Source organism: Zophobas morio, unplaced genomic scaffold, assembly GCF_036711695.1.
Source record: "Zophobas morio isolate AGI-343-1 ecotype UQ-CSIRO unplaced genomic scaffold, CSIRO_AGI_Zmor_V1 ptg000042l, whole genome shotgun sequence".
Taxonomy (NCBI): domain Eukaryota; kingdom Metazoa; phylum Arthropoda; class Insecta; order Coleoptera; family Tenebrionidae; genus Zophobas; species Zophobas morio.
The window spans coordinates 558,755-579,309 of record NW_026972147.1 but is presented as its reverse complement, the minus strand read 5'-3'; the positions used below and the strand labels follow the sequence as shown (position 1 = coordinate 579,309).

At 24.7% G+C, this 20,555-nt stretch overlaps 1 protein-coding gene across 1 annotated transcript; it reads left to right on the top strand.

The window, feature by feature from the left end:
- The first annotated feature begins 8 nt into the window (after nucleotides 1-8).
- LOC135141096 (uncharacterized) lies at nucleotides 9-10,048 on the top strand. The gene is made up of 26 exons (XM_064071950.1): nucleotides 9-74; nucleotides 132-200; nucleotides 252-332; nucleotides 393-511; nucleotides 572-647; nucleotides 696-779; nucleotides 840-884; nucleotides 938-1,167; nucleotides 1,231-1,321; nucleotides 1,375-1,501; nucleotides 1,549-1,654; nucleotides 1,711-1,857; nucleotides 1,912-1,935; nucleotides 1,987-2,079; nucleotides 2,143-2,222; nucleotides 2,801-2,892; nucleotides 3,347-3,415; nucleotides 3,670-3,755; nucleotides 3,835-3,909; nucleotides 3,982-4,077; nucleotides 4,132-4,291; nucleotides 4,351-4,398; nucleotides 4,648-4,693; nucleotides 4,772-4,875; nucleotides 6,418-6,528; nucleotides 9,969-10,048. The coding sequence occupies exons 5-26, from the start codon at nucleotides 581-583 to the stop codon at nucleotides 10,046-10,048; spliced, it is 2,061 nt and encodes a 686-aa protein (XP_063928020.1). The 5' UTR covers nucleotides 9-74; nucleotides 132-200; nucleotides 252-332; nucleotides 393-511; nucleotides 572-580.
- The last annotated feature ends 10,507 nt before the right edge of the window (nucleotides 10,049-20,555 follow it).

Genomic DNA, 20,555 nt, shown 5'->3' with positions numbered 1-20,555 from the left:
AAGTTCAGTGTCTTCGTTTGAGCTTATTGATAGCAACCTTGTTCCTGTCCTTCTCCGTTTACTCACTACAAAAGGTGACATTTTCAAAATTTTAAGAACCATCATGGGAAGTAAAACTTCACGTGTATTAGATAATGAAAAACGTATCGGAAATATAAAAAAGTTTTCAGCTGTTTTCTTGTCTACACCGGAATATGGAGGTTTCCATCTTATGATTGTTATGACTACCATTATTTATTCAGCGCTACCAGCACTAACTGCCAAACTCCACGAAGTACTTCATCGCACTGAACAGTTCCCACGTGTTACACTTGACACTTTTATAAGGAAAGGTCGTCCCTCTCTGTGCCTTCCTCTTGGTCCCACTTTGCACCCGTTATGCTAATCTCCAGGCAGCGCCCGACCAGATAGAAAGAGACCCCTCGTGTCTGACCAGGAGGCACTCTTTCACGTGCTTACTGCCCCTGTGCGGGTTTCCTTGCGCCCTCTTGACATTGATTCCACCGATAAGGCATTTCATTGTCTTTTTTAATGAATCTTTGCTGACGGTTACAACCAATGGTATTCCAAGAATTATACGATGGTTGTCTATGCTGATCCCGTTTCTTCCCTTGAAGCTATTGAGGCTTATATTTTAAGAAAATTAGGTTCTTCCTTGTGACTCATTATTACTGTTTTTATTATTATTCTTGCAGAACCTAAAGAGGCGGTGTCTTCATCTTCCACTGAGGAGCCCATGTCGATACGACTTCTTTCGGCAGCAGCCAATGGATATAAAGGTGTACTTTTTTTTTAAATTATTATAACTATTCACTATTTTTAATGTTTTATAATTATAGAGAGCGCTGATGCTAGTAAAGAAAAATTATCAGAGCCAATCATCGGTTTTCTTATCTTTATTATCATCAACATCATTATTATTGTTTTTATCATACAGACAGCGAAAATAATGAAGAACTGACTGTCGACTTCACTAAGCAAGAGCAGCAGCCGCAGCCTTCCCCCCGACTCCCCGCCAAGCGGAACAGGAAAGTTCGCGATTCTTTTCTCCCGCTCATCCATCCGAGAACGACCAGTGTTTACCGCCAATCATCTTCTGCTCCCCAGGGGCGTGTTTTTTTTTTCTTCAATGGGGAAAGATTGTCTTCGAAGGATACTGTGTTTAAAGTTTGTCTTTTATTATTATTACATAAATAAAATGATTTGCTTATAATATTTTAACTTTTTTAGTTTGTTTTAAAGCAAAGCAAACACGTGATCAAGTCACATGTTAGTTTGGAGTATCAACACGTGCCACGGGACAAGAGTTTTCCGGAAGAACGTGCTTATTTATTAATAGTCCCTTTTTCAATACAGTTCACACGTGCACTACAGAAATAACCGCCATCATGGATAGATCCAATTTTTTCAGTATTTTTGAGTATCTTGGGACGCTAAGATGCATGTGCGATCTGCCCAATCAGATTTTTACGCTTCTTAAATTGTTGTATATTTTGAACAGGTGCCGCAAACTTATTCTGGTTGGTTGTTTTTCATAATTCTCTATAGGGATTGGTGGCTTTTTAATAATAAGCTCCCCGCTTGGCGCTCTTGCCTTTCCTTAAATTCTTTTATTACTGTAAAACTGAGCTCAAAACTTGTTTCTCAGTTGCAGGTCCGTTTATTATATTTTGTGCGTACCACTGATTGGGCGTCTTACTGCCATCTTAGGACCTCCCCACTGTGGCCAGCTGCAATATACCCACGTGGTGCTATGAAGCTGCGGAAAAGTTTCCTTTTCTGTTTACTTTTGAATCACGTGTTCTCTTCATGAGGGTCACAGCGTTTGGTGGGTTTCGAGGGCTTAACTACTTAGCGGTATTCACTATTTTTTTTTAAATTTGAATTCTTCATTGAGTCATTGACGGTTAGAAAAGTCAATACGCCGGTCAATCGGTAGGCAGCACCTTTTTGCGCTCATTCTCGCTCAAGCGGATCAAAATTAAGATTGAGCGGGAGCGGGTTTTTGAGAGCTTCATGAAAATTGTGGAAGAGCATTTTGATTCGAAAACAAGTCTCGAAATCGATTTTTTAAATGAGGTCTTCATTCATCTACCAATAATAAGCGTTTATTTATTGCTATTAACCTGGCTTTTTTGGCAGGTTGGAAGCGGTTTGGGCCCCACTTTGGAGTTTTTTACGCTTTGCTCGAACGAGTTTAAAAGGCGCGATCTGAACATGTGGTTTGTACCATAAACGTTTTACATACAAATAGAATAATTTTTTTTTTACTTCGTTAATAAATTTATAAACTACTATTGTTAGTATCGTAGTTTCATATTTATTTATTTATTATTATTTTCTTATTTGATAAAGAACTTTTTATTTTATAATAAATCTTTTTGTTACAGTATGTTTTATTTTCATTATTATTTTTTTATTAAGCTTTTTATATTATTATTAAGTTTTTTATATATTTTTAGTGTATTATAATTTTTTTCATTTTTATTATTTTTTTATTCTTATTATATATAGAAAATATTTACAATAATCTAGTAATAAATAATACAATAATTAGAGCAATTTATTAATAAATAGTGGACATAGAATTTTTTATAAAACAATTATTATATTATGAATTAGCATTAGTAGAAGTTTTATTGGTAAACCTTTTATCAAAAAATGTACTAAAAACATAATAAAAGTAAAAAGAAATAGTACAAGTTACTTATAGCAGATATACTAAATAATGCTATTATTCTCGTAAATGTAATTATTATTTCTATTATTATTATCATTATTATCATTATTATTATTTTAGGTGGAAGGACACTTATCATGAACCTTTGCACTCTTCAAAATATGTAACTTTCTTGGCTGGTTTGTTCCCGAAATTTACTACGGATCCTTCCGGTAATAAAACTCTGTTATTATTATTAAATAATATATTTATACTAAAATATATACCTATAGAAATTCATAAGCAAAAATGTTTATTTTTTAAGAAAAAATATATATTTTTTCTTATTATTTCATTTTTTAAAAGCTTTTATTAAAGCTTACAGAAAAATATTTACACTTTTCTTATAAAAATATATGAGGCAAAGCTTTATAATAGTGACACAAAAAACTTTTTTTATTGGTTAATAAACCATCAATAATATATAAGTTAAAAAAACTGTCCAGTGGGCCTCGAGAATGCAAACTATACGAGAAAATGTTATTTTTTATTTATGGTTTTATTAGTAAAATATATTATTATAACTTTTATTGAAGTATATCAATTTTTTTTTTTATATTGATTTTTTTTCTATATAAGAATAATACGAATATTTTATAAAACTCATAATGAAATTTACTTTAATAGATAAAGTTTTGAAGTACTTTTCTTCTTTGGGAACCTTTTGTGCTAAAGCGTTGGCCGATCAGCGTTTGGGTACTTTTTTATTTCAATTTTTTATATTACAGCAGCACCGAGTCTTTTTTATTTTTGTGTATTTACTTTTTGATAATAATAATCTTTCAAAGCTTTATCTTATAATAATAATTATTATATTTATAATAAAACAGAGAAACGAGGGTATATAAATAATACAAATCTCTAACTATTTAAACAATAATTATTTCTACGATTGGTGACTATGCTTACTTGGGCTGTGCTAATTGGTTCTTTTACACTAATTCCTGCAGTGGATATTCTCTTTAGCCCTGTTTTTTGGCTTCTTTCTATTGGCGGAAAGGACCAAATAGCCCAACTGTGTGTGGCCAGTTTAGCGGTATTATTATTTTTCTCATTATTTTTTTATTTTTTATTTATTTATTATATTAAATTTTTTATTTTCACATTCTTTAAAGGATATTGACTATCGACTTTTTACTTCACTCAAAGCGCTACAGCAGATCGTTGATGAACGGAAGTTTTATGAAAAAGTATATCATTATTAAAAAGCATATTATAATAATAATAGTAATTATTATTATTATTGTGTTGTTGTTGAAAAGGAAGACAACATTATAAAATTAGCGGAAGTCGATCAACACGTAGAAAATATGAGTATTTCTTGGTCTTATCCTGGTCATGCCGACGTTATTATGAAAGTTTGTTTATAATAATAATTATTATTATCATTATTATTATTTATTATAATTAAGACTAGTAATGAATTTGTTAGTGGAAAAGAACTTGAAGAATATATTTTTTCTGTAGCTCATTATACTTTCTTTGTTGGGTGTACTCAACAAATTCAAGCGTTTGTGAGTGGTTGGAATAAAGTTTGCAGCATAAAAGTTTTGCAAAGTTTTACTCCTGAAGGCATTTATTATTATTATAGTTATTATTATTCCTTATACTTTATATAAATATCCATAAAGAAATTAATACTCTTTTATGCGGTGTGGAAGATCAATGGGATTCTGAAAGTAATTTTAGATATAAATTTGTATATAATTGTTTTATATACAAAGTCTTTCGTCTATTTATAATTACTTGTAAATTTTTATAAGAAAAAAATATAAATTTATTAGTTCTTATTTTTTTTGAAAATCTATTAATATTATATAAAAGTTTTTTTTTTTCCAGTAAGTAATTATAACTATTATAACTTTTACTTTTTTTTTGAAAAGTATACATTAAATTTTTTTCTGCATTCACATTTCTTAAATAATTAGCGATTATTTCTTCGATTCAACCTGCGCACGGCTACACTTTCCAAAGGTTTATTAATAATTATATACTTGTTTATTTATTATTATTTACTTCATTAAAAAAACTTTTTGATTCACTAAATTTTAGTGCGAGTGTTGAAAATTTTATTTCTATAATTTCTTCTTTTGATTCGCTTCAACGACGGCAACTTCTAAAGTTTCTTACTGGAAGCCCGCGACTTCCTTCTGGAGGTTTTATAATTTTTTTATTATGAATTCATTAATTTTGTTGAATGAAGATTGGAATTATAACAAATTTATCCATTATAAATCTATTGATTTGCTGAATTTTTTTATTGTTGTATATATAAAAGTGGTTTTATGATATGATAATAATTTTTTAAACGATTTATGGATTTGCTGAATTTTTTTATAATTGTTTATATAAAAGTCATTTTTATGAAGTTATAATAATTTTTTTATTTATAATTTTGCTGGTTTTAGACTATTTATATCTAAGTAGTTCGTAATTATGCATTTTTTGTTGTTGAGTTCAAGATTTATTTGGTTAAGAGAATTACTTGTTCTCGTTTTTATATATAACTACTTTTTATTAGTATAAAATTTACTTTTTAATATCTTATAATTTAAAATTTTCAAAAAAATGTTACAAGATTTGTTAAGCAGTTGGTAAATTTTATGGTCGTGATTGTTAATTAACTATTTTTTATTATTCTTAATTGTTGTAAAGAATTTTTATCCACTATTTTTGTAAACTGAAAATTATATGAAATTTATGAATTTACAATAAATTTTTAAAAATAAATTTTAATTTAAATTATTAATTAATTATAACTTTTTTGTTTACGAGATTTTCACATAAGAATTTTACTTTTGGGTAAATTTTTATATAAATTCTATAATATTAATTGTTGTAAGTTTTCTACTTAATAACTTTTTCAAATTTTCTCAAGTATCATCGAATCTTACATAACTTTAATATTTTCATAAAGTAATTATTAAAATAATTTGGATGCATAATAAAAATTACAGTAATGAATTTTGAGTAAAATTCTATATAAATAAAATAATTATAATAGTTGTAAGAATTTCTATTTATTAATTTTTAAAAAAATTAATTTGAAGTAATTTTTGTACACAAATTTTTATTAATAATAATTAAGATGAAAGAAAAGGATTCCTTAAATAATTTTATATAAATTATAATTCTATTTTTTGTAAGATTTTCTATTAACTTTTCTTCCATTTTTTTCTTAAGTATCATTTAATTAAATAATTCTAAAATTTAAAGTAATTTTTACATATTTTATTATTTATAACTTAAATGAAAAAAAATTTTCTTTAAATTATTTTATATAAATTATATAATTATAATTGTTAAAAGTTTTTCTATTTAGTAATTTTTTTTTAAAAAAAAATACACTACTTCATTTTTTTTTCTATTAAGTATCATCGAATCTTATATAATTTAAAAATTTTAATTAGATAATTTTTATATATAAATTTTTGTTAATAATAATTTAAGTGAAAAAAATCTTTTACGGTAAATAATTTTAAGTAAAGTTAAATATAAATTATATTATTCTAATTGTTAAAAGATTATTCTATTCGGTATTCTTTTTATTACTATCTAAAATTAACTAGATTTCAATTTTATTTCTTGAGGTAAGTTTCATATATAAATTTTAATTAATAATAATTCAGAGGAAAAAAATTTTTTGACCATAATTTTCTATGATAATAAATATTTTGTGTTGCAAATATTTTTTTTAGGGCTGAAAAGTTTGAGCCCACCTTTAACAATCGTTAAAAAAGTTGTCGAAACTTCTGCTGATGATTATTTGCCAAGCGTGATGACTTGCGTGAATTACCTCAAACTTCCAGGTTTAAATATTATGAAATTTACAAAATATAAATAATAATGAGAGCTTACAAAAAATATAAAAAACTTTTAGTAAAAATAAAGTACATCTTACGATATATAAATAATAATAATGAAAATCAAAAATAATAAATAACTTTCATTAAAAAAGAGTGCAACTTAACATAAATAGTAACAATAAAAACTTTTAAAAAAAAATGATAAATAACTTTTTAATAAAGAAAAGTACAACTTACGAAATTAAATAATAATAATAATAATCTTACAAAAAAAATAACTAAAAAACTTTTTTTATAATAAATAAAAGTAAATTTTAGAAAATATAAATAATCACAAAAATGGATACTAAAAAGTAAAAACTTTTAAGAAAAAGTTATACTAAAATTATAAAATTTACAGAATATATATAATAGTAATACTTATATAAAGTTATAAATTAATAAAATTTATAAATAATTATAATATTGTACAAAATATACAGACCAAACTAAATATAATAATAATACTATTAAAATTATAAAATAAAGAAATCAAAATAATAAATAAGTTTTAGTAATAATAAAATATAAATTAATAATAAAATTTATACAAAAACTTATAAAATAATAATAATCTCGTAAATGGAAAAAAATATTTAACAATTTTATTCTTTGAAATTCACTATATTATTATAAAAATATATTAATTAAACAAAACTTTAATACTACTATTTAATCAAAACTGATAAAATATGAATACTATTTTTTTGTATACAATTAAATTAATTTTTTAATCAACAAGGAATTAATAATATTTTGATATATTATTAAATTATAATTAACTTTGTTAAATATAAACTGGTAAAGTTTATATGAAATAATTTTTTAAAAAATTTTTAAATTATTGTTAATAAGAAAAAAAAATATAAGTATAAATAAAATTTAAATTATTTTATTGTCATTTACTAATAATATTTTTTTTATGGTTTTTATTATTGAAAACTTCAATATTTTTAAATTTATTGTATAATGAATCATATAAGAGGTTAATTTTAAAAGTATAAAAGTTTGGAAACTTTAAAAAAAAATAAATAATAAATAGTTTTAAAGTGATTTATAAAAAGTATAGAAGTTTGTTAATTTAAAAAAATTAAAATATATATTATAAATTATACTTTTTTTTAATTTTTTTATATTTTTCAAATTTTATTATAAAAGTAATTATAATAAAAAATATATATTAAACAAATTAAAGATTTGAATATAAATTTGATAAGTGATAATACTTTTTTTTATATTTTATTATTAAAAGCTTTATAATTTTTTTATTTTTTAAATTTTATTTTGTTAGTAATAGTTCTTAAAAAGTTAATATTGTAAAAATTTTGTGATAATATAATAAAAAAAATGTTAATATATTTTTTACAAAATTTACTTTTTACCTATATAATATTGAAAACTTTTAATAATTCTTTTTATTTATTTGCTTTTAATTTATAATAAAATTTATCAATCAAAAAAAAATAATTCAGTTAATCTAAAGTTAACAAGTGATAGTGAATTATTTAAATACTTTTTAGTTTTTTTTTGTAATATACTTTTTTTTATTATTATATATTATTGAAAACCTTTAATAATTTTTTTTATTTAGTTACTTTTATTTTTTAATTAATAATAATAAACATATAAATAGAAATTTATAAATTTTTATAAAGTAAATGTCATTAATAATTATTAAATTTATATTATATAATTTATTTCTTTTTGGTTTTTTATTACTGTTAAACTTTTTATAGTTCTTATAATTTTATTTTATATTTTATAACAATTATAAATCCAGTTTATGCAAATAAGTGATAATAAAATATTAAAATATTTTTCTAAAAAAAACTTATATTTTGTAAAACTTTTTATAATTCTTTTATTTTTATTATTTTTTTATGATAATAATAATTAAATTTTTAAATTAAAAAATGTGAAGTTCATTTACTACAAATTTTATTAAGTGATAGCAAATTATTAAAATATTTATTGTGATTATTAAAATATACATTTTTTTATTATTTATTATAAAAAAAAATTTTTTAAGTTTTTAAAACTTCTATAACTTAATTTTTAAATTTTATTTTTATTGGAAAATCACAAAATCTATATATAAAAAATTTTATTAATACAATTTCTTATAATAATTGTAAATAATAATATTTCTATTATTTATTATTTATTTTCATATTTTATATAATTTTTTATAGTTTACAAAAAAAGTTTATTATAATATTAAAAAAAAATTAAATTATTGTAAATTAGACCAAAATTTATAAAGGAAACAATTAAATTTTTAATAAATAATAGTAAAACTAATAAATTTATTATTTATTTTTATATTATATAATTTTTTTATAGTTATTAATAAAAAAGTTTATTAAAATAATTTTAAACTTAAATTATAATGATCTTAACCAAAAAATTTTTTTATAATAAATAACTAAATTTGTAATAAATATTAGTAATAAATAATATTTATTTTATTCTTTAATTATATTTTATAGTAAACAATAAAAAAGTTTATTACAACAAATTTGAAAGTTAAAATAAAATTAATTTAAATTTTTTATGAAAAAATATTATTTTGTAATAAATAATATTAAAAAAAATTATATTTATTATATTTATTAAATATTTTAATATGTTTAATTTTTTTTATAGCATTTAATAAAGTTTATTACGATAAATTTGAAATTTAAATATTATAATTAAAAGTTTTATAAAAAAATTATTTTATAATAAATAATTTTAAAAATTATATATAATATAATTAATCATTCTATATTTTTATTGTTTGAATTTTATTTTTTAGTCAATAAGAAAAAAATTAATAAAGAATTATATAAAATAACTTAAAATTTATTTATAAAAAAAAATTTCAATTTTTAATAAATAATTTTAAGAAATAATGTTTATTGTATTTTATTTTTTATATCTTTAATTTTATTTAATTAAGAATTAATATATTCTATAATAAAATTGAATTATTTTGAAAAAATTTTAAATTATAATTGCTAAAAGTAAAAAATAATTTTTATTTTATTTTAGTAAATATTAATTAGTTATACTGATATTGTTATAAGTATTATTAATATGTAAAGTATTATTTTATATATCATAAGTAAATTTTAAAATTTCTAATTCAATTTCAATTAAATTATTTCAAATAATATTATAATTAGCAATAATAATTAATTTTTTATAATTATTGATAATAATGTTAGTAAAAAATAAATAATAGAAACTTAAATTCTATTTTCACTTATTATTATAATTATAGAAGTTTACGAAAGGATTTGTTTTAGAATAAGTAACGCTAATTAAATTACTTTCATAATAAATATTTTTATGTTAGCAAACTTGAACTTTTTATTTATTTATTATTGTATTTGTGAGAATTTATATATAATTTGAATTAGATTATTCATCAAAGTCTGTCATGCAAAAAAAGTTGCTAATAGCGATGTATGAAGGCTCGGAATCTTTTCATCTTTCTTAGAAATTTATTGGTAGTTTATTAAAATTCAAGAATAAATAAAAGTAAACATACCCGTTTTTATTAAATTATTTAAAATAATTTGTTAAAATGTTTAACGAAAATAAAGTTTTCAAATTAATTTATTCTATTTACAGCCAAAAAGCAATAAGAAACGGTTATTAATTAAATTAATCGGATTTTATCAAATTAAATTTGTAAAATTTTTTTATTAAATAATTGAATATTCTTAAAGTTAAAGTTCTTACAAATCTAATAATTTAAGTTCGTCTTATTAAAAAAATCTTTTAAAAAGCCATTCAAAGGACCTTTAGTGAAGCTAATGTTTGTTTAAATTAATTTTTTAAACCGTTTTTAAAAAAAATTTTTTTAGAAAAGCTAAAGTTTCTACAATATAAAATAAGATAGTCCTTAAAAGACTTATTTCACTTCTCTTAAAAATTTATCTCTCTACGACAGCCACTTTAGTTATATAAGATTGCCTTATTCAAGTAAGTATGCATTCAGTATAGTGAAGAAAAATATTAGAAATAAAATTATAATTATTTAAACAAGATTTTGCTAAATAACTTTTTTTTAATGTTTTTAAGTCAAAATTATTTAAAATTAAAAAAAAGTTGTTTTTATAATAGTAAAATTAAGTTTATTTTAAGTTTCTTAGCAAATTTTTGTTATATAACATCTATATTTTAAGGTGGAACCCAATTATAACAATATTTAGTATTTTTTAAATATTTGCAGGTACTATAATAGATCCTTAATATGATTTTGTTATAAAACATATTCTAATTTATAAGTCGAACCCATATTTAGCAATAATAAGACTTCTTTTTATTGTTTGCAAGTATCATAATTAGTTTAAAACTTTCTGGTGCTCTTTTGGGCCAACTCCATAAAATTGAAAAATAGAATTCTTCTAAAAAATATTATTTAAGTCATTAATTAAGATGGTGTATAAGTAACACTTCCATACTTTATTTCTTATTCATATGCCAAATTTTTTTAACCATAAGTTAAGAAGAAATATTTAAAGTCTTTATTAATGTAAATTAGTTAAGATTCTTCTACTTTCTGTGATAATCATAATTAAAACTTTTTAAAGCGCTAAATATTTTCAAATAAAAACTTTCTTAAAGTAAGTTTGATCTTTAAATAAATGCTTATGATAAGCAAAAACCAAAAAAATGGCAATAGCTCGTTCGTAGTTTACTTTAGTTTTATACGCACGAAAATTTTTTCGCCAATTATAGATTTTACAAACTATTAGCTTCATGAACTATTAAAGTGTAGAAAAATGTACGCATAATAAAACGTTCGTGAAAGGAAAAAAGAAACATCGCTGGTTAACAGTATTTCAACTTTCCCGAGAGCACTGCCAACGCGGTTACAGAATCAACGAGCCACGCACTATTTTCCTTTGTAAAGACTTGCGCAGATGCTCGGTGAAATCAAGCGAAGACTGTTTAGTTTTGCTAAAAACTTTAAGTATAAAGCGTAGTTTGTATTCGTTGCTGCTATTTATTATTTTATAAATGTTTGTAGAGGCCAGCAAACAATAACTATGCCGCTTTAGCGTGCTGTTGGGGGCCTCCCTGAGGCGTGCACCTTTCCAGGGATTTTACTTTTTTTATAACTCCTGGTGCTCGATCGGGTCAACAAACACCGAATTTTAAGTTAGACTTAGTACCTTAAAAACTGGCTTCCTGCTGGGATAAGTTCGTTAAAGACCGCTATTAGATAATAACAAATGGTTACCACAAGGCTTCTTACTATACCCTTTACTTTTTTCTATCTCCATGTCCGATATGCCACAATCGTCAAAAATAAACTTAGCCCAGTACACTGATGGCACAGCCTTATTTTATAGTCCCAAATTTGCCTAACTGGTGTTTAAAATCACAGTCTTATTTGACAGTACTTGAGGCTTGATTTTCAACATGGAGGGGAGGTTAATAGATTATAAAAGAAGGAGGTTACTTCCCTCGACCCTTGGTCTCATTAAACCAAACTATCATCCCTCGAAAAGGAAGAAGGTTTAATATCGCGAAGTTATGCATGACGACAAACTAAACTAGACTTCGCATCTTTCTTACGTCGTCTCTAAAAATAGACAAGCTATAGCCATTTTGTATCCCTTACTATGCAGGAAAAGCAACCTGTATTTAGAAAACAAGCTTCTGTTATACAAATCGGTTATGCGCCTGCTGATGGTTTATGCCTCTATTGTCTGGGCCTACCCCTCAAGCAAGCATATACATCGACTACAAATACAACAAAATCGCATTCTGAATATGGAAGTGGACACCCCTAGGTTTGTGCGCAACAGCCAATTACATAGAGAGCGTAATTTCAAGCTTATTATTCAGAATATCTGTAAAATTTGACGGAACGCTTACTATAGCCAGTAGTCACTAAACACACTAATTAGGCAGCATTTAATTAAGACTTTCGTTGGGCACCAAATATTCGCGGTCAAAACATTTCCTAGATCTTTTGGAGGGGGAATGGGCTAATTATATTTTATATTAACCTATATATATATATATTTTCTAAGAATATATCAATATTAAAACTTAAATATTTTATTACATGTAATATTGTTATTAATTTGCTATTATGTCTTTATTAATGTAGCTAAAGCTCACGTTCTTCTCATTCATAATGCGATGAATCGGTAAGGGGGCCGTGGTTCCGCACCCTCTGTTAATAGAGGGAAAATAGTTAAGCAGCAAATATTGTAACCAATCCTGTAGCAAGCTAGTGCTATAAATAAATAAATAAACGTGTCCCAAAGATGTGAAAGTCACTGCGTGGTAGAGTAACCCCTGAAACTCTATTGTACAACGAATACTTCTTCACAAACTTTCGCAAAAATTCAAGTATCAAAGCTCCAGCTATTCTGCCAGTGCATGCTAAAAGATTTATAGAGCGGTAGCCTTTGTGAATTTAGGAAGGATACAAAAATTTGGAATTGCTTATAACTGCTGCAGTTCTAATCGTTTAGGAGCTCTACGGAACATTAAAAAAAAATTATTGGGTGGTACCGATGGTCTTTTAGTACGAGAAGGTTTATAAAAGCTCTAACTTCACCAGTATAGGTATTTTTACAAGTTTATTACAAGGATTCTTATTGTGATTAGAGCTATTAATGGTCGCATAATTCTTACGCGATTATGCAGTGAACTGAACTACAAGAAAAACAGCCGCCCTAACTTTGTCGTCATAGGCACAATCGGTCTCTGTGCTTTAGGGACGAAAACAATATTTCCTGCGATTTCTCAGAGATTTGACAAAACGCCTGTGGAATGTAAGCTTTCTCGAATTTTAAAGTTCATCCGTTTTCGATTCCCAAATTCCTTGAGTGTGTAAAAATCTCGTTATGTTAACGGTTTTGTCACCTTAAGTTGAGAGTATTTTTAAACTCCTCCTATAAGCTTGCCTTACGTGGTAGCTCGTTTTTGTAACGGAAGCCGTTATATGCTTAAAATATCGAAATCTTATTGCGAACCATCAGATTGTCTGAGGAGCGGATGGAGCCAGTTTATTGATTTGTTTTTAACTGGTTTTTTAATTAGTTTTAATAATCTATTTTCAATCTGCATACCTTGTATATATTTCAGTTAACTAAATTTAGGAAGGCCTATTTTGTAAAGCACGAAAAAGTGGTATGAGGAGAGATCTGCTGACTTGCTTAAATGAGTTAGTTGGTATATATTCGGTAATGGCAAAGTATTATACATCCAAGCGCCCCTTTGAGGTACGTGTGTAGATTCTAAAAGACCGGGAATAAAAAAAACCTCTTATTTTAGTGTGGTTAGAGATTAAGTAATTAGGATGCCCACTTTACTATTCCACAAAAAATCTTGCACTTGAATCACCGTAAAGAATTAAAGACAGTTTAAAAATAAATACAGTTTTTTTAGGTAACAAAGGCAGCCCTGAGGGCTTATATCCAGAAACAATGACCAAGCCCCCTTGACCATAAAGATTGACGATAGTCACTCTTTAACATACTTTAATTTACCAGGCGGTATAAAGGAGAGCGCTAGCTGCTTTTTTATAAAATTCTTGGGTCTTCTTCTCAAGTTGGTCCAGACATACCGGTATAGTACGTATTTGAAAGGGGAAAGATTAAATGTCCTTCTAGTTTGATGGGTCTCACTTATTACGCAATATTAATTTTCTGAGAAGTGGGTTACCAAAAGGACTTATCAAGAACGTGTAACATTTAGGCCTACACTGAAATTGTCGTTCGGGTTTGAAAAAAAAATTTTTTTATAGCCTTTATTTTCGCGACAAATACTTAGAGTAGGCGGGAAATACAGCTCTGTTATGCGAATTATTGAGGACGAGTGGTTGGCAAATAAGAATATTTCAAATTAACAATATAATCTTGATAGCTGGAGGTGCGCTCGCCTTGGTAGTTAGCACATTTAGAAAAGTCAATTGGTGGTTTCGTGCAGCTGGCCGTTTCCAGAGTGATTCCTCTTTTAATTATTTAAGGGCAGAAGTGCAGAAGGTATAAGATTTTTGGTTCAAAAGTTTGCCCGTGGTCGCACTGGTAAATTATATTTTTTGTATTTTAAGTCCTACCGAAATTGCGTGATGATTGTGTATATATATCAACCAATCAGATTTTTGGCAATTGAACAAGAACTAAGGGGGAACTTTTCATTCTTCTCAGTAACTTTTTTGAGACAATCAAGAAAGGGTGAAATCCTTGAAGGCATGCTAATGTCATCTCCACTGCGCTACAGTCAACTTTATATAAATTCTCTTAGCACCACTTTTAAAAAACTACCCTTAGGAAATCGATAACTGTAAAAATCGTAAATATTTGTGTTCGATAGAAAATCACCAAGGGAGGATAGCATTACTCTAAGGCCAATATACGATTATTTTATGTGTGAAATTGGCAACGTTTCTTTCACTCAAAAGAGAAAACTACTTGGACCGCCGTTGTTATCCATGAGTGATTATAATTGAATATTCTCCTTCTCGAAAGTTTCGCGTTGTTAATAATCATTGTTTCTTTTCTTGGGAGCAGAGTCAAGGAACTGACGACAACTCGTTTATATCAGTATTCTCGTCTTGTAAAGGTAGACCAAAAAAAATTTAGGCAATTGATCGATAGAGATTCGGGTTTGCAAAATATTGAGATAGTCTTTCGCTTATTTCCGCTTGGATTTAAAAGGGAACGTATTCTATCTCGTTAATTCTGTTTGTTATTTTTAGATCTTTTTTAAGATAATTAAAGCTAGTATCTCAGTGATGTATACAGTGGGATCTTTACCAGGAAAAAGAATAAATATTTTGAGGTTTCCGGTCTTGACATATGTATAAAAAAAGTAAAAAAGAGTATCAAAGTTTCATTTGAAAAAACTTAAAAAAAAATGGAGACTGCTTGTGTTAATACTTCCTTGGTAATATGTATGTAAACAAGTAAAACATTAATGGCAAACTCATAGTAAAAATTATATTGCCTAAACTCTACAAAAGAAAGCTAATAAATCTACTTAAATATAATTCCTCAGGTTATTAGGGCCATAAAAGCGCGTAAAATGCACATTATAAAATACAAACAAATAAATTTGTAACTGCGTGACCCATTTTAACACCAGTTTACAACCCTTCATATACTATTATTGATCGATAAAGGATGTTTTTGGACAGCATTTTTTCACGAAAATATTAATTAAAATAATATTTAAAATATCTTTGGAAAATAAACTTATTATTTTTGTTTAAATATTTGTTTATATATTAGTTTGTAAAGGCTAATGGGCTTCACACGTTGCCTCTCTCCTTACATACTTTAAGGAATTTAGTTTCGTGGTAATCATTGTTTCGGTGAGAAGCTCTACCTGCTTGAAACTTTATGGCGGTTTAGCAGATCCTCTCTTGTACCTTTCAGTAGAAGTTGCTACCGTTAATGCTATAAGCTCTTCTTAAAGTATTTTTTTAAGATGGGCACTGTTGGCTTCATGTTTCATTATAATAAATTTATAAAAAAGAGGCGATAATTAAACCGGGCTTGATAATAAGTTGCACACTATAAGAATTTAATACTGAACTAACTACGATTATAGGTATAACGGTTTAACAGTTTATCTATTCGGGGATCTTTATGTTTACTGACTTTTAAAGCGAAAGTGAACAAAAATATACAAGGGAATACTAGTCGCAAGCCTTAATTTTCATAGAAGCCTAAAGTTTATATATTATAAGTTATAATCAGGTTCTTTTGATTTTTCTTTTCATGTAAATCTTTAAGTTAAACTGTCGGGTTTCTATCAATAAAGCTAATGGACTTCTACTTACGCGGTGGATTAATACACTAATATAGGGGATTTAAGTTAAACTGGACTTAACGAGACGCCATGCTCACATCCTTAACTTTGTTAGGGCGTACTTCGTATAACGTCAATTACTTTGTTAGTAAAATACTGATAACTGCTTGGCAGAGTCCGCTATTTTTCCGTTAGTATTGCCATATATGGTACGCTCCAGCTCTTTAGCGTTTATCTTTTTCATAGTAATACTTGACGTCTAAGTGTGGGTACCATTTTCTTCCATTGCGTTTGAATATTTTAAGTTCAATTAACAGGTTCGCTATCCATGTAACATATATTGCAGCACATCAAGAGTAACATATCCAACTTCTGCTCTTTATGAAGCATAAACTTTTTGAATTCAATTCTTATATATGGGATGCAAATAATTTGTTATAATTCTTCTGTCTATTTCCCCTACATAGCTAGCATCCGAGAAAACTCTCTAACTGTAAAGGTGTTACTTTTAACAGCTTCCACAGTAACACCTTAATATATCAAAACAATTGTTGCGCCTTCCTCTAGTGCTCTTTACCATAATCTTTGAAGATTATTAAAACTGAGTAAGTTAATACCCTTGATATAACTAAAATTGTGAAGATTCCTGAAGTGCAACCAAGGTCTATATGGGAATCTGACCTTTTCTCCCAGGGGCGTTAGATGCTTATAACTAATAAAAGAAGAGTCACCCTTTCACATGCCTCTTTAATTAATACGCCTGTACAATCTCATATAAAGTAAAATGACAGACTTTACGACTGTCGTTGGTACTAAGACTGCTTCAAGAGTTTTCTTTTATATTTTGGCACACTTGAATCGTAGTTCTGTAGGTCTTCAATTTTTTTTTAAGTTTTTTTTAACGGCTTTCATGTTTTTTTAAGCTGTTTCGACCCTGCTAAAGATTTCTCTTTAGCCTTGCTAGCCAGAACCTCTAATTTTGCTATTGTGTCCCTTATGGCTGAGCCAGTCGGTCTCCGACTTTCGAGTCTAAAACTTTTTTATTGCGAAGATGTTGTCATCTTAAACTCATTACTTCATTGAATATTGCGAAAAAGCAAAAAAAAAAAAAGTTCTTATCTTGTTAATATGTGAATAATTCTTTTTCGTTTTTATTACAATTCCTCGACACTTCGTAGGAGAATAAAGTTTTATGTTGATCAGAAATAAAGATCGTCCTCTGCTATTTTTTTAAGCTATTATGATGGAATTCCACAAGTAAATGAGAGGCGGGTACGTGTTGTGGACATGGTGTTGCTTTATTTTTTAAAAAAAAACTTTATTTCAACTAAAATTATTGTTGCCAAGTAGATAACTAAAAAAATCTCGTAAATTATTAAGAACGATTTTTAATAAATTATTATATAAAACTTTAAAACTTAAGATAAATTAAAAATAAAAAAGAATTTTATTAAATTATTAAAAAATGATTTAGTTTAAATTATAAGAGCAATAAGAAAAATTTTAATTAAAAATATAGACTACATAGTTGAATATAATATAAGCGCTATTAAAGTTATTTTTAGGAGATTTCTTCTACAAATCAATTAATTTTACAAAAAAGTCAGTAAAACCTAAATAACTCTTATAAATATTTAAAAGGACTTAAATTAATCTCTAAGAAAATGATTTTTATTGTAAAATTTAAAGTAAATGTGACAATCGCGTACTCAGAGAAATGGATCCTTCACTACCTAGAGATCCTTCAAAGTAAAAAATAAATTTTATTAATAATTAATTGGAAGGAAATTATAATTTATAATAAAAGTAAAATATAATAACGAGTATTATATGAAAATATGAAAAGACTTTTACCTTTTTATATATAATTAAATTTGAATTTAATTTATTTCGAGAAACAAAACCGATTAGATTATTTATAAATAAAATTTACTTCAATAAATTTTTAAATAAAATTAAGCATTTTTTTTCTGCTTAATTTTAATCATTTAAAAAGTAATTTAAATCTTTTTTTCAAAGTATACTAGAATAATGTTTATAAAAAAAATATATTTTGGTTAAATTTAAATTTATACAAAATAAAGAACTTTTATTTATAATTAAACTTTAACAAAATTAATAATTAACAACAAATTTTAAAAAATAGTATTAAAAGAAGTTGATTTAAAGTTTAAGAGCCATCAAAATGTAATCCTTTTTTTATTTGCTTTTTGCTTTAAATAAAATATAAAATTAATTTAAAATATAAAAAATTTAGAAAATTTTAGATTAATTAAAAGTTCAGTATTCTTTAAACTTATTAAAAAAAAAATAAATATAATTTTTTTGTAAAAGTTAAGGTTTCCATAATTATAATAGTTAATTTTATGGATTTTTATAAGAAGTTTTAATAACTTTGCTTTTTTCCTTAATAATAAAATTTTACTTTTGCTAATTAAAATTTTGTAATAATTTACTTTTGATATATTATTATAATAACAAAGAAATAGTAAATTTAATTATAATAAATTTAAAATAATTTCCTAAAAGTTCTGAAAAATCAATTTATTTACTTTACACTGATATTAAAATTTACAAGAAATTTTAATAAATACATAAGTAACTTTAAAGGAAAGTACTTTTGAAAAATAGCAATAAAAAAAATTAAATTTCTTCATAAATTAATTTTAGTAACTACAAAATGTTGAACCTCTCATTAAAAATAATTAATAAGTTATTACAAAATAAAAATAAAAAAAGAATTAAAGTATATTAAAAAAATTAATTTCAAGAAAGTTACAAAAAAATCCTTGTAAATTCAGAAATTACTTTTCAAGTATAGTAATATTTAACAATAATAAAAGTAAATTTAAAAGTAAAATCAATCCAATTATTAAAGGAAATAAAAGATTCCACAAATCAAAAAAAAAAATTAAATTCTGGAAACTAAATTAATTCAAAAATTTATAAAATGTACTTCGCAAAAAGTTTAAATTAAAATATAAAAAATAAGAAAAATTATTAAAATATTAAATTAATTAAAACTTTTTTTTGTATTATTAAGTTTTTTTAATACTTTTATAAATAATATTAAGAAAAAAAAACCATAGAAATTAAACGCAAAAGCAACATTTAAAATTAAAATTTTACATAAAAAAAAATTTAAAGTCCGTAAACTTTTGTAATATTAAAAAAATTATAATTTTACTTTTAGTTTTCATAAAAAAATTTAAATTTAAAAATTAAATTAATTAAAAAAAAGAAAAAGAAAAACCTAAAAATTAAATTATTTCTATTTATGGTAATACATGGGTTTATAGAATATTAAAATTAAAAAAAGATGACTACCAAAGTTAAATTTAATTTTGAAACTTTTTTTTAGTTATAGTAATAAATTTATTTATAGATTTTTAATTGAAATTAAAAAAATAAAAAAAAGATAACAAGCTTTAATGCTATTTTTAATTATCGTAATAAAATTGTTTATACAAATTAAATATAATTTAAAAATTACTTTTATTTATTTAAAAACAAAAATTAATTACTATTTAAAAATTAATCTAAAATTTTAAAACGTTTTTAATTGTTTACACAAAATTATATAAAATTAAATAATTTACTTTTAATATAAAATACACAAAACAAAAAACAAAGAAAAATCGAAAAAAACGTTTTTCAGAAACTGTCATAACTTTGTTCATACAACAATAATAATTTACTTTTTCATATACAAAAAACAATAATAAAAAAAATAAAAATATTATTAATCTTGTAAAATCTTTTACTTACGGATAATTAATTGAACAAAAATAAATTAAATTAAATTAGAAAATTACTTTTTTCTAATTTAAAAGTATAAAAAAACAATTAAATTTATAAAAAGTCAAGATCATTTATAATAGTGATAAATTTAGAAAAAATTAAATTAAATTAAAACATATTTTTTATAATACAAAAGAAAATTAAGGAAACTAATTGAAATTATTTTATAAGCCTAAAGCTTTAACGAATTTAAAAAATCCAAAACACTATAATTTCGTAAATCTCTACTGGACAAAGCAAATTCACGAGCACTGGTTTTCACGTGGGAAAAAGTTGAAATACTTGGGTTGGCAATGACAGGCCCTACGCATTAAGAGAAAAGTTGTCAAAGGGTGTGATGTATGCCAACGTTTTAACAATAGAAATGTACTTCCTCAGGAGAAACTCAAATTGACCGATAGAGCAGAGGAACCTATGGA

Bases quoted from the DNA above. Each gene is read 5' to 3' on its own strand.
- LOC135141096 (XM_064071950.1), top strand. From the start codon at position 581: ATGGTTGTCTATGCTGATCCCGTTTCTTCCCTTGAAGCTATTGAGGCT. The intron at 1,168-1,230 runs GTTTGTCTTTTA...TAACTTTTTTAG, and splicing joins CGAAGGATACTGTGTTTAAA to TTTGTTTTAAAGCAAAGCAA. The intron at 1,322-1,374 runs GTGCTTATTTAT...CGTGCACTACAG, and splicing joins CAAGAGTTTTCCGGAAGAAC to AAATAACCGCCATCATGGAT.